The following is a 15,136-nucleotide window of genomic DNA, read 5'->3' on the forward strand; positions in this document are numbered from 1 at the left end:
TGGTTTACCCCAGACGCTTCACATGCCCTGATTCAATCTAATGACAGCACGTCTACCCCGGTATACCACATCGATCCAATTCACTCTATTCCTTGCCCACCTTTCACCCTCCTGCATGTTCAGGCCCCAATCACTCAAAATCTTTTTCACTCCATCTTTCCACCTCCAATTTGGTTTCCCACTTCTCCTCATTCCCTCCACCTCTGACACATATATCCTCTTGGTCAATCTTTCCTCACTCATTCTCTCCATGTGCCCAAACCATTTCAAAACACCCTCTTCTGCTCTCTCAACCACGCTCTTTTTATTTCCACACATCTCTCTTACCCTTACATTACTTACTCGATCAAACCACCTCACACCACATATTGTCCTCAAACATCTCATTTCAGCTCATCCACCCTCCTGCGCACAACTCTATCATAACTATTCATAACTATTTTGAAAAAAATTTTTCTTGATATCCTTCAATTTCTCGTGCTAAACTTCTAGGTGTGCCTTTTTATTCTTGACCTTTTATTATATTAAAGAACTATTTCATGTTAACGATGGCATAACCTCTTAGAAATATACATGTAAGTAACATGTACTAGATATGTTGTTTCAAAATTATATTACCCTTAACTGCTTTGGCAGCCACTTTCAACTGGTGACCAGTAGATTTTGCACAAAGTTCAACAATAATATCACTGCACAGACAAAAGAACTACCAAGTTAGTCTAAGTTCTAATGGAATTCATGATCATGTCATATCAGAGAAATGACCATCATTTCTAAAATGGTGTTTATAGTGATATGTACTCTACTACCTGTGACTGCTAATGTGACTACCATTTTGCAACTATGCTTTACAAGTTAGTACATGGTACCATTCATTTATTCTTTTGTTTTTCATATTCAAATATCAAAAATTCATTTGTCAGAACTATACTGTAAACTGGTAATCTGATTAAGACATGGAATGTTTTTGCCAGGAAACAAGCTTTGGGGTGGTAATTACACAAAGATTTAAGTTCAGTATATGGGATCAGGTGTTTGCTTTCAAGAATCTGTGCAAGTACTACCTAGAAAAAGACAAGAATTTGTAAAGTGTGAGGCATTAGTGGACTTGGAGAAAGCATATAATTGAGTTGACAAAAATTCTTTGTGGAAGGTATTACAAATATATGGTGTGTGTGGGATGAAAGTTAACAGAAAGAGAGGGGAACTTTTAACATGAGAGTAAAGCTTGTATGCTAGTAGGAAGCAAGAGGGGTGGTTCCAGATGAAGGTGGATCTATGTCAAGAATGTGTGATGTCATCATGGCTGTTCACTCTGTTAACAGATGCACTGGTAGGAAGGTTACATGTGAGGGTCTTGGAAAGGGGTAGGTCTGTAGAATTTTAGAGGTAGGAGGCCTATGAGGTGATTCAGTTGCTGTTTAGAGATAGCATGGATCTGTTTAGAAACTGCAAAAGCTGGTGCCTCAGTCTGGTAGAGTATGTGAAAGGAGAAAGTTTAGAGTTAATAAGTATAAATAATAGTAACCTCACTACATTTAGCATGGGAAACAGACAGATCAGTTGAAGTGTGAGTTTGAATGTTTGCTTCACTACAGAGGTGGTTAAATGTTTGAAGTTGCTAGGCAGCCAAAAATTGTTCCAAAAACTCTATTATAAGTGGTTACAGCTTTGTTGAAAAGGTGGAATACCATTGAGGTAAGGCATAGTTTACAAAGGAGCAGATGAATTGTTTGTACAAGATACTACGTGAGTCTTTTTCTCGTCCAAATCTGGTGCCAGTCAGTGCTCTGAGGGCATTAAGTTTGTGTGTTACTTTTGGGTTGATGTTATTGGTGTGGAAAGTGAATGTCATGTGTGCCATACATGATACCTAAATCGACTGTTTTATTCAGAAGGGATGACTGTCCATTCAAGGTGACTGGAGGGTGTGAGCTAGATTCATGTCTCTGTGGGTAAAAAGAAAAAAATTAATTTATGTGGCAATACTGGCAATCTGTTCAAGGTGAGCCACTGATGCAACTGTTCAAAGTAGTGCTGTATGTTTTGTGTTGTTATTGTGGAATCAGAGTGTTTTAATATGACCATTACGTTGTCTGCACATGAAAGGACCTTCATGTTGAGGATTGCCTGATGTAATGGGAGGTAATGAAAGAAGAAATCGAAGAGAGTTGGAGAAAGAACGGGTACTTTGTGAATCCCATTGTAGAGTTTAAGTGTTGTACAAGTGAAGCCACTGTGAGCGACTCTGGCATGGCAGCCAGCTATGAAATTGGCTGACTACTTTTTGTCATTGTTGTGGAGGGTGGTGTCAAAAGTTTATTGTGTGGACAAGTAAAGAGAGAGTGCCAAATACTATGTTGCTGTCTATTGTCACTAGCACAGCATGGGAGAAGGTTGTGGTTGGCTGAATCCAATTAGGGTGTGTTGTGTGAACTTAAGTGTCTGAAGTTGTGGTAGAATGTTTGGGTCTGAAGCCATGCTGAGTGGGTGAGAGAGGAGTTTTGTTTGATTTTGTTGTGGATCATTTTTCCAGTGTTGATACTAAGAACTGAAGTGACATAAGGAAGAAGGAGGATGGGAAGTGACATTGTCGAAAGGGTTTTAGGATTGGTATTGGGATTTTGTTGTGTAGCTAGGTGTAATTGAAGGAATCTGTGAGTTATGAGCGTTCAGAAGGGAGTGAAGAAAGTGAGCTTGGAAAAAGAGACCTGTGAAGATATACCAGAAGGCCTGGGGTAATTTTAAATAAATAAATCTATGTATATATGTGAGAGAATGAGGCCACTTCCTCTTCTTTTCTTGGTTCTATCTTGTTGTCGCAAGAAATGATGAACATGTACAAAAAAAATATATAATCTTGTGATACCCATTGTGTGGGCACTACAGCAATAATATGCTTATTCATGTTGGGTATGGGCAACAGAGTAAATGTTTCATTCATAAAAACTATAAAAGAAAATGTATAATCTTGTGATACCCATTGGGAACTTTCTAGCGTCTGGTGGTCAGAGGCACTACAGCAATAACATGCTTACTCATAATGGGTTTGGGCAACAGAGTAAATGTTTCATTCATAAAAACAGTGAAAAGTTTAGTACCATTGATCAAGAGTTTGAAGTGGATTTGGGAGCTAATGTACTGTCAAAGATTGGATTTACTATTTATTCTGTTGTCCCATAGAATGGTCTAGACAATCATGCATCAGTATCCGCAGTTGGTCATCAGACTCAGAAAAATTAAATAGACAATAAAAAATTATCTTACTGTTCACTTTCTAAGAATAATCCTCAGTGAATAAGTATATATAAGCATATCCTTATATTGATTACCTTTTCAACATACAAAATTCATACTTTCATAACGACCATCAATCTGCTTGGAACAGAATATTTTTGTACAAAAACAGTCACAAATTCATCCTAACAACTTCACAGCTACTTTTTGCACATCATTAAGCTTATCCAAATTCTAACAATAAACCTGTAAAATCATAATAACAAAAAACACAATTACATAATATGTAGTAACACACTATAAATTGAAAACAATAATGACAAAGCTAAAACCCTGCTCAACTAAGATCTATTATTAGCCATCAGGTTGTGAAGGATCAAACATGCATATGCATTTTGGATTCCAGTAGAGCCCTGACTTATGGTATACCAATGTCCACACATAAGGGATGAAAAATTCCTCAGGTTCATTTTCCTCCACATATTTGAACTTCAACTCGGGGAACTTTTTTAGACGGTCTTTAGGTAAATGAAGCACACCCTGCTGAATGACTTCCTGAAAGAAAAGGGGAGGAAAAAAAGACAGTTGTTAATTCCATTTTCGTCTGCACATTCCTCAACTGTCTAACTACAGTTTGGAAGATGCATATGCATATAAACACGGCCAGCTGAAATAGTTCTAGGTTAATATCACCTAAAGAGAATACTCACCTGCTGAGGTCTCTATATCAGAAAACCATTGTGACATAAAAAACATAAATAGAATAATCCGACTACATAAGTGGTCATTCTGTAACTGAACTTGATGTGTTCCACAAGGACAGTACTGTCAATCTAAGAATAGGTGATGAGAGAAAGATTTCTACCCATATATTCACTCCATATCATAAAAGGTGACTAAGAGGGGTGTGATGGGGGCTGTGAACCTTCCAGTGTTTATATTTCAGTCTCTAAAAGATGGAATAGAAGAATGGGCCAAGCAAGAGGTGCTCATCTTCCTCAAAGGCTCAGGCTGGGGTGTCTGAGAGTGTGTGTGTGGATGTAGCCAAGATGAGAAGAAAGGAGAGATAGGTAGTATGTCTGAGGAAAGAAACCTAGATGTTCTAGCTCTGATAGAAACAATGTTCAAGGGAAAAGGGGAAGATTGATCTGGGAATAACTTAGGGGTAAAGCCAGGAGTTAGTGAGAGGGTGAGATAAGGAAGGGGTAGCACTACTGCTGAACCAGGTGATGTGGAAACAAGTGAATGAGTGTAAAAGGTGAGCTCCAGATTTTTGTGAATAAAAATCAAAAAGGATTATAAGAGATTGGGGATTATTAGCACTTATTCATCTGGCCATGAGAAGAAAGAAGAGAGGAAAGTATTTTGGGAGGAGCTGAGTGAATATGTCAGCAATTTTGATCATGAGTTAGTGAGTAATTTGGCAGATGAGGGTATAATTGGGGGCATTGGGTATTAAATAAAATGAATGAAAATGGTGAATAGCTTGTGGAGCTATGTACTGAAGAAGGACAGATGACTGGGAATACCTGATCTAACAAGAGAGATATACATAGATATATGTGGTTGAATAAGAAAGATGGTCTGTGAGCATTACTGGATTACATATTAAGTGATAGGCATACAAACGACATACTCTTGGATGTGAATGCACTGAGAAGGGCAGCTGGTGGGATGTCTGATCATTATCTGGTGGAGAAGAAGATTAAGATTTTATGAGGTTTTTCGAAGAGAAGATGATATGGGTGAGAAGAGGGTGGTGAAAGTAAGTGAGCTTGGAGAATGGCAAAAGGTGACATTTCTCAAAACTAAGGGAGTGGATGAGGAATGGGAGGTATTCAAGGAATCAGTACTATCATATGTGAAAAAAGCATGTGGCATGCAGAAGGAAGGAGGTAAGCAAGTGAGAAAGAGTGGTAAGTGGTGGGATGACAAAGTAAATATGTTAAGGAAAATGCAGAGAAGTGTGTGGGAAGTATTTACAGGAGAGTGTGAGTGATTGGAAGATATACAAGAGAAAGTGGCAAAAGGTCAAGAGGAAGGTGCATGGACTGAAAAAATGGACAAATGAGGCGAGTGACTATCAGCAAACTTCACAGACAATACAATGTTTTGGAAGGAGGTTAACAGCATGAGAAAAAGAAGAGAACTCTTAGAGTCGCCCTGGGATTATCACTTGCTTTATAAAGCCCTCTAAGCCGAGTAACTTGAGTGGTTGTGACTTCAAGCCCTAGCTTCACTGATTGGTTATCCAGCACATATCAATCAACAGCTGAGTCGAAAGTTGTCCAGCTCCATTTGCTGGTACAGTAGGACAACTACCAAAGGGAAATCCTAGGACTGAAGCACAGCAGCAGCCTCCATCTCCTGACTGCAGTCCTCTGCTTCCTTTGGGCAGCAGTACTGTGCAACCCCTATCGGAGTGTCTACCCTTGTCACAGATTTTCGTTCCACGGCACGCACCCGTTATGCATAACAAATCCTCACAGACTAGCATATCAGCCACTGTTGGTATGTCGGGTGCCAACAACAGCAAAGGGGGAGTGGCTGATGAACGTTCTCCCACTTGCCCACATTGTGGGACCACTTTTGCCAGCTTTCAGGGCCATAGGGTCCACAAAAGGCAGGCACATCCCAACTCTTTTCACCAAGAGTTGGCAATATGACGCGTCTTATCCAATGCTCAATGGACCGATGAGGAAGTTGAGCTCCTTGCTAGGGCAGAGGTGAAAATGGCAGCTGGTCCTTCACTAGTTGCTGGCCTAGGCCTGAACCAGCGGTTGTAGGCGACTGTTCCCTCTAGGACGGTCGAAGCGATTAAAGGCCTTCAAAGGAAAGTGTCGTATAACACCAAAGTTCAGGAGCTGGTCTTGGACATAAATCTTCATCAGGACACCAGTGAAGGCGAGGTGACTGGTAGTGTGTCAGATGAGAGGCGTGTCCCTGCAACTCCAGGAAGCAAAATGCAGAGTGGCATTCCCGGAGGAAGCACCATGCCCAAGTAGGCATGTGCGTGCCAACTCCAGTGGTGAAAGCCTCACAGGTGCGGGAGAGGGGGCTGTCCTCAGAGGAGGGAAGCCTACCGGTTCTGGTTGAGAGGCCAATCACATGGTTTTATCTATTCCAGACGCTCCGTGGGTTCCCCAATCCCAATCCATTGCTTCCTTTGTTGCGGAGACTGCCACCTTTCTCTACACGCTCGGACCTGGCCCCACAACTCCATCGTGGGGTGAGGATATCTTAAATGTTGCCCTGAACCACCTGCGTCAGGGTGACAGCTGACTAGCTCCTGTGGCTCGCCCCAAGACCATCAGAATTGTGGGGGGAGAAGGACCAAGACAGTCAGCAAACTCTGGCAGTGCACACCGTATGGAGGAGGTTCCTTTGCATGGAAACCAGCTTAGGCGGGAAAAATGCCGGAAAGTACAGAGACTTTATAAACAGAATAAGCCTTTGGCCGCTGGACTTGTCCTAAAAGATGACTGGGAGGTACCACCAACTTCAGTTGGGCCAGAAAGCCTTTACCCCTTTTGGGGGGCCCTCTTCTCTCGCCCATCTGAGCCGGATGAGCGTGTCATTACGAATTGTGAATTAGAAAGTGGACAACTAGCAGAGGTTATTACAGTAGGTGAGGTAGCACCCCACCTCAAAACCACAAAAACATCTGCCCCTGGTCCTGATGGAATGCACACTTGTTTGTTTAAGTCCATTCCTCCAAGAATTCTTTGCAAAATGTATAACCTGTGGCTTGCCACGTCAATGTTGCCAGAGCCATTCAAGGCAAATTGTACAGTGCTGATTCCTAAGGTACCGAATCCAACAGAACCCAAGGACTACAGGCCAATCACTATCTCCTGTGCCGTAGTCCAACTGTTCCATAAGATCACGAGCAGCCACATCTCGAGCCTCGTCCAGATCGATGGAGCTCATAAGGCATTTGTTCCTGTGGATGGATGCCTTGAGAACCTCACAATCCTGGATGTGATTATCGGTTATGCACAGGTACACACTCATGATGTGCACCTGGCATTCCTTGACATGGCCAAAGCATTCGATAGTGTTAATCATAGCACTATCAAGCATGCCAAGTCGTGGAAGGGCATTCCTGCCCTCATCAGGGTATGCATCATGATAACGTATGACCGAGCCCTTACTCACACTGAAGGCAGTGGCGAGATGTTGGAAAGAATTAATATGACTCATGGGGTCAAACAGGGGATCTGTTATCACCAATCCTTTTCGACCTTGTAACTGACGAGGGAGTTGCAAGGGTTAAGGAATCTGGTGTAGGAATTGGATTCAGAGACCAGAAGGTGTCAGCACTGGCATTTGCTGACAACCTGGTTTTGGTGGCGAAGATACCGACTGGCCTGCAACAGGCTAACATTATGGCAGAAACTCTTGCAGGGAATAGACTTCGAGTTAAACCCGGGAAAGTGTCATTCCCTCAGCATGGAGGTCGATGGAAAGCGCAAGACTTGGTATGTCAACAAAAGTATGACGTTCCAAGTCTTGGGTAGTGCTATTGGCTCCATGAGTGCTGAGGACGATTATAAATGCTTCAGCATTCTTGTCGGAGCAGGAGAAAAGCGTAAATCCTATGGTGCCCTGCAAGAAGAGGGGCTCCGTAACATCAGCAGAGCCCCTCTAAAACCTCAACAGCAGATTGCATTGCTCGTGGGACACCTAGTGCCAAAGCTCATGCATCGCTTGGTGCTGGAGGAAGTGTATAAGATACAGCTAGCATGCATGGACAGACAAGTGAGAGTCGCAGTTTGCCACTGGCTCCGTCTAGCCCAAGATGTGCCCTATGCTTACTTCCACACGGGAGCAGGAGATGGTGGGCTTGGTATACCTGACTTTGTCTTGACCATCTGATTAAATAAACAAGCCAAGCTCAAGAAATTGCTCACCTCGATCAACCTGGTGATTCAGGCGGCTGTCCGGGAGCCTGCAGTGTTGAGCAAGCTGCAGCGCTGGACTGGACCCGCGTGTATTGCTGGTCGGCAGGCAAGTAATAAACTCAAACGCCATCGCGTATGGAGGGCTAATCTGATCAACACTGTTGACGAAGAGGGTCTCGCTCCATCTACTACCGTGCCTCAGGTCAGTAAATGGGTGAACAGTGGGAACCGCTTCCTGTCCGGGTCTGATTACGTGAAGGCCGTCCAAGCAAGGATTGGCACTTTACCCACCCCTGCCAGGACTTACAGAGACCATGCTGAGATTAACGGCATCTGTGACACGTCACAAGCCCGTTACGCTATGCTTGGGCATATCGCTCAGCCTTGTTCTTAAGGTTTTGGTTGGTGAAGCAAGAAGCCTTGCTCCTCATGTACAGGTGGGAGAGGCGAGAGCCCTTGTTTCTCAGATAGTGGCAGGGGAGGTGAGGAGTACTGTTCTAAGCATACTCATGGGGGAGGAGTGGAGCTTTGTTCCTCAGGTACTGGAGGGGTAGGGGAAGATGCTTGTTCCTAAGATACTGGCAAGAGAAGTGAGGAGCATTGCTCCTCTGATAATGGTGAGGAGATGAGGAGTCTTGTTCCTCAGATGATGATGGAAGAAGACAAGGAGTCTTAGCCTTACTCCTCAAGTACTGATGGGGGAGGTGAATTATGAGATCATCCTCTGTAGCACCTAGAGCATTGCATGGTCTGTGATCCATTAACAATCCAGTGGCAACTCCATTATAAAATAAATCATTCAACATCATCTACAAGGTACTGATTTAGTAAATACTTAGGTTGAGTTCACGTACGTTATATAATAGTGCTTGAAAATCAGACTAATACCAGTAGACGTGATCTTCAGTACTAGGCACAAAGTGAATTTTGGAGCACATATTCTAGAAAAAAGTGCAGATAAATACAGTATATTTATCAAACAAGTATTCTTTTATCATGTCTGAACAGGTTCACTTGTAGCAAAATACTTGCTGGACACTTAGGCATACTGGTGACTGGTTCAAGTGGGCATTAGTGTAGAAGTATTTGAGTGACAAATGAGGCATTCTCACTCTCTGAATGCCAACAGAGAACTGATGCAATGGCAATGTGGCATGTGCGGCATTAGCACCCTGTGATACATGGTCAGCTGGGCTCGAATTATTATACATCAGCTTATGTTATAATGAAAAAATGGAAGTAATTTAGTGCCTGCATTTAATCGATATTGTTATATCAAATCACACTGCATTGCATCTCTACTGTGTATCATTTCCTCATACCTATAGTATATAGTATATAGGTATATAGGTATAACGATAGTATACCGATGCCCTTCAAGAAATTTTTTCCAGTTTTTACAATAAACAGATGTGAAATAACTTCACTGTTCTTCTTTAACTTCCAAATGTTGGTGGTTTACATGATTTTGAGCTTAGCGGGTCAAACATTTCACAATGCCATCATATTCTCTTACTACCTCCTGTCTGCACAATTGTTTTTACATATAATCATAATAGTCTTGCAAATCTATGGCCCGGCATCATAGGTTGCTATGGGTCTGCAGGTTTCTGCCTGACTCTCCTACCAATGAGACAGTAGTAACACTAGCCCCTACCACAATCTTTCTCTCTCTCTCTCTGATAGACCTTCCCCTTTTTCTATTCACTATATCAACATTCATAGTCTCCCTTGCATCCTCTCTTCTGTTGAACACCATCTGTACTCTACCTCTCCTCATATCTTACATCTCTCTGAGATCCAGATGTCAAATGATGTTCTCATTAGCCTCTTTTTCATATCCAACTATCATCTCCAATTAAAGGTGGCATCTGTGCTTATTCCAACACCAACACACCTGTTGCATTCCTTGAGTACCCAGACTTTGATGTTATGTGGCTCAAAGACCATCTGCCAACTACTATACTTTTCCTCTGTTTTGCCTATTGGAATCCTAATTCTACAAATTTCATATCTTTCCTCAATTACGTAATTCTTGCCATAAGGCTGTGGCATCCTCTAACCCACAAGATGGGATCCATTTCTTAGGGGATTTTAATGTCCATCACAGGGAATGGTTGAATTTCTCCCATACAGATGATGGGGGGACTGAAGCCCTCATGTTTTCCATTCTCAACGATCTAGAGCAAATCATCTCCCACCCTACCCAAACTCATAACAGCTTTGACCACTCTCCTAATATCCTGGATCTGTTTTCCGCCTCTAATCCATCCCGCTGTAATTACACAATCTCACCTCCAATTGGTCCTAAAGGAATCTCCCCTTCCAGCAGCTCCTTCTAAGTGTAAATATTGGAATTTCAACACATGTCTGGAATAACACATGAAAATTCTCTTCTAACTTTCCTTGGGTAAACCATTGTCTCTTATGTGATGATGCTTCCATCTCCACCAACCACAAAGCACAGGTTATTATTGCATGAAACAGATGCATTTATCCCCTCTTCCTCCAAGTGACCTCTTCTTCCAGCCATGGTTCAACCACTCCTGTTCTAAGGCTATTCAGGCAAGGGATCAGGTGTAACAGGCTTGGAAAAACCCTCCTTCCTCCAACTCCTACTCAGTATTTGTTACTACCTGTTATCACTGCAAGTACATTATCCATGCGGCAAAGCATTCCTTTATTCAAAAGAAGTGTGAAAACCTCTCCTCATCATTCAACGATAGGTTCTTAGCTAAGGGCTTCGCTAACACCTTCTGTTGCTCTGCCTTTCCTTCTCTTTTCAGTTCTGATGGTACTATAGCTGCCTCTCCTGCAGAAAAAGCAACTCTTTAGTTCCTGTTCCTCCTCTAACTCCACCTTACATGACTCTATCATTCCTTTCTCCACTGATGCTCCTCTTACTAATTCTATGCTCCTCCCTATCATTTTTCTAATTCTATGCCCCTCCATATCATTTTTCTAATTCTATGCCCCTCCCTATCATTTTTTTTCAAAGTCCAAAAAGAGCTTCTCTCTCAGGACATAAGCAAGGCTTACGGTCCTGATGGCATCCATTCCCATATACTGAAAGTGTGTGCCTCTGAACTTACACATGTGCTTGCTCATCTGTTCCATTTCCCTGTAAAAGCTAAAACTACTCCTTCTTCTTGGAAACATGCATCGGTACATCCCAGCCCCAAGAAGAATGACCATTATAATCCACCTAACTATCATCCTGATGTTTTAATATCTACTATTTCCAAAGTCTTTGAATCTCACCATCTTCTCTCTGATCTTCAGTATGGCTTCTGTAAGGTGAGATCCACTGCTGATATTCTTTCCTATCTTACTTATGTCTGGTCATCATCCCTGAAAAATTTTGGGGAGTCGCATGTAGTTGCTCTTGACACATCCAAAGCTTTTGACAAGGTGGCATTGGGCCTCATCTTTAAGCTCCCTCTTTTTGCTTCCCTCCTTCACTTTGCTTCTTCATATCTATCCTCCTCTCCAGATGATCTATCTCTATGGTTGTTGATGGATCAGCCTCCCACGCTTTCTCCATCAACAGCAGTGTCCCTCAGGGTTCTGTCCTGTTCCCTACACTTTTTCTCTCATTTTTCAACAATTTCCTCTCCAAAAATAACTGAATGCACTCATATGCTGATGACTCAATACTGCATTCATCCAAATCCTTCAATTCTGCTCCTTCTCTCACTCTATCTGCATCATGTCTTGACACAGCTTCCTCAGTAAACTCAGACTTGGACAGAATATCTCAGAGGGATATATGAAGAAATCTAGCTAAGTTTACTACCTCCAAGAACCTATTTCTACCTATCTCTGTCGAAAATTCCTCATAAGTTTCCTTTCTCCTTTGATGGTTCTGTAATTCCACCTTTTGACTCAATGAACATACTTGGTATTACTGTAACACCCACTCTTTTTTTTGAAAACTCCATTTAACAAAAATAGCTAAGTCTGCCTCTAAGAAACTGAGAGTCCTGTTTTGATGTTGAAAGTTCTTTTCTTCTGAACAGTAGCTCTATTTATGCAAAGAACTGATCTGTTTTTGTATGGAATACTACTTACATCTAGGGTGGTTCTAGCTCTGCGTCCTTACTTGACAGAGAAAAGTCCAGAGTGGTCTGACTTACAAAACTCTCCCAGGCTACCTTCAAAACTTGACCTGCTTGCCCTATGCTGCAATGTTGCTTCACTTTCCCTCTTCAATAGGTATTACTTTGGTTTTTGCTCCTGAGAGCTGGCTGCTTGTGTGCACCCACCACAAGCTAGATTACATAATACTCAGCAAGCTACTGCATCACATGATTACTGTGTGGCCATTGGCACCTCAAGTGTTTTTTTGTTTTTCCCTACACCTTGAAGCTTTGAAACTCTCTACCCTCTTTTCTTTCCCAATAACTACAACCTAGCACATTTCAAAAGACATATTTTTCACTTCCTCCAAAATTTGTAAATATTTTCTCATCTCTTTTTTTCCCCTTCATAATCCTCTCTATACCTCAATTAAGGATTGGCATTCATGTGGACTTTTGTTGGTGGCTAGAGATTCCAATGTAAAAAAAAAAAAAAATTAGTTAACTTTCTTCTTCTTCTGCTTGGGCCTTTAGAGAAGTGAGGCATCACAGTTAGCCAGCAATGCAGCAGCTGTCATGTTTCTCTCCCTGGCCCAGATTGCTGTCTTCTTTTTCTGTCTTACATGCATACATGTGGGTAGCTGGAACTCAGTCCACAAATAAATATCCTCACCTCTCAACAACACTAGACAAGTTGATGACTTGATTTTGTACTGTAAATCACAAAATTACCTGATTCCTGGGAATAAGAGACCTATCCCTGTATCTCATGTATTACAAGAGGTGACACACAAGGGAGGAAGTAGGTACAGTTGAATGGAAACATTTTTGACTTGTGCTGTCACTTTCCAAAAATAGGAACAAGGGAAGGAGCCAAACAAGGATTCATCTTCGAAGGCTCATGCTGGGATGTCTGAATGTGTGCATGGGTCTGGCTAGGATGAAAAGACAAAATACAAAGGAATACAAACATTAGCAGGGTTGAGGGACATGTTAATTGGGATGTAGGTTTGAATGGAGAAAGGTTGGAGGAAGTAAAGTGTTTCAAATATATGGGAGTGGACTTGGCAGCAAATGGAACTGTGGAAGTGGAAGTGAGTCACTGGGTGGGGGAGGGGTTGAAGGTTCTGGGAGTGATGAAGAGTGCGTGGAAGAACATTATTTCATAGAGCAAAAAATGGGTATGTTTGAAGGAAAAGTAGTTCCAATAATATCATATGGTTGTGAGGCATGGGCTACAGAGAGGGTTGTATGGAGGAAGGTGGATGTGTTGGAAATGAAATGTTTGAGGGCAATGTGTGGTGTGAGGTGGTTTGACATGTAAGTAATGAAAGAGTAAGAGAGATGTTATTTTATATTTTTTTTATTTGCTTTGTCACTGTCTCCCGCGTTAGTGAGGTAATGCAAGGAAAACAGACGAAAGAATGGCCCAACCCACCCACACACACATGTATATACATACACGTCCACACACGCAAATATACATACCTATACATCTCAACGTATACATATATATACACACACAGACATATACATATATACACATATACATAATTCATACTGTCTTCCTTTATTCATTCCCATCGCCACCTCGCCACACATGAAATAACAACCCCCTCCCCCCTCATGTGTGTGCGAGGTAGCACTAGGAAAAGACAACAAAGGCCACATTCATTCACATTCAGTCTCTAGCTGTCATGTAATAACAGCTAGATGTGTGGCAATAAAAAGAGTGTGGTTGAGATAGCAGAAGAGGGTGTGTTGAAATGGTCTGGACATATGGAGAGAATGAGTGAAGAAAGATTGACAAAGAGGCTATATGTGTCAAGAGGTGGAGGGGACAAGGAGATGCAGGTGACCAAATTGGGGGTAGAAGGATGTTGTGAAAAAGATTTTGAGTGATTGGGACCTGAACATACAGGAGGGTGAGAGGTGTGCAAGGAACAGAGTGAACTGGAATGATATGGTACACCAGGGTCGATGTGCTGTCAATGGACTGAACCAAGGCATGTGAAATGTCTGAGGTGAACAATGGAAAGGTCTGTGGGGCCTTGCTATGGCAATGGAACTGTAGTTTCGTTGCATAACACATGACAGCTAGAGACTGAGTGTGAACGAATGTGGCCTTTTTTGTCTGTTTTCCTGGTGCTACCATGCTAAAGCTGGGGGCAGCGATGCTGTTTCCTGTGGGGCAGGGTGGTGCCAGGAATGGATTGAAGGCAAGCAAGTATGAGTATGTACATGTGCATATATGTATATGTCCGTGTAAGTGTACGTATATGTATGTATACATGTAAATGTTGATATGCATATGTATGTGTATGTATATGTACGAGCATGGGCATCTATGTATACATGCAAGTATGAGTATGTACATGTGTATATATGTATATGTCCGTGTAAGTGTACGTATATGTATGTATACATGTAAATGTTGATATGCATAGGTATGTGTATGTATATGTACGAGCATGGGCATCTATGTATACATATATGTGTATATGAGTGGATGGGCCATTCTTCGTCCGTTTCCTGGCACCACCTTGCTGATGTGGGAAATGGAAAGTTCTGTGGGGCCTGCATGTGGAAAGGAAGCTGTGGTTTCAGTGCATTATTACATGACAGCTAGAGACTGAGTGTGAACGAATGTGGTCTTTGTTGTCTTTTCCTAGTGCTACCTCGCGCACATGAGGGGGTGGGGTTTGATATTTCATGTGTGGTGGGGTGGCGATGGGAATAAATATAGGCAGACAGTATGAATTATGTACATGTGTATATATGTATATGTCTGTGTGTGTATAAATATGTATACGTTGAGATGTATAGGTATGTATATTTGCGTGTGTGGAAGCGTATATATATACATGTGTATGTGGGTGGGTTGGGCCATTTCTTTCGTCTGTTTCCTTGCGCTAC

General features: G+C 42.1%; 1 protein-coding gene across 2 annotated transcripts in view; it reads right to left on the minus strand.

Moving 5' to 3' along the window:
- Nucleotides 1–3,151: 3,151 nt before the first annotated feature.
- Nucleotides 3,152–15,136, minus strand: part of LOC139749927 (dymeclin) — a 120,881-nt gene continuing 108,896 nt past the window's right edge. For both annotated transcript variants that reach the window (XM_071664347.1, XM_071664357.1), the window contains exon 12: nucleotides 3,152–3,792. In XM_071664347.1, the coding sequence (XP_071520448.1) occupies nucleotides 3,592–3,792 (201 nt within the window). In that variant the 3' untranslated portion in view covers nucleotides 3,152–3,591. The remainder of the gene's footprint in view (nucleotides 3,793–15,136) is intronic.

This window comes from Panulirus ornatus, chromosome 1 (assembly GCF_036320965.1).
Source record: "Panulirus ornatus isolate Po-2019 chromosome 1, ASM3632096v1, whole genome shotgun sequence".
Lineage (NCBI taxonomy): Eukaryota > Metazoa > Arthropoda > Malacostraca > Decapoda > Palinuridae > Panulirus > Panulirus ornatus.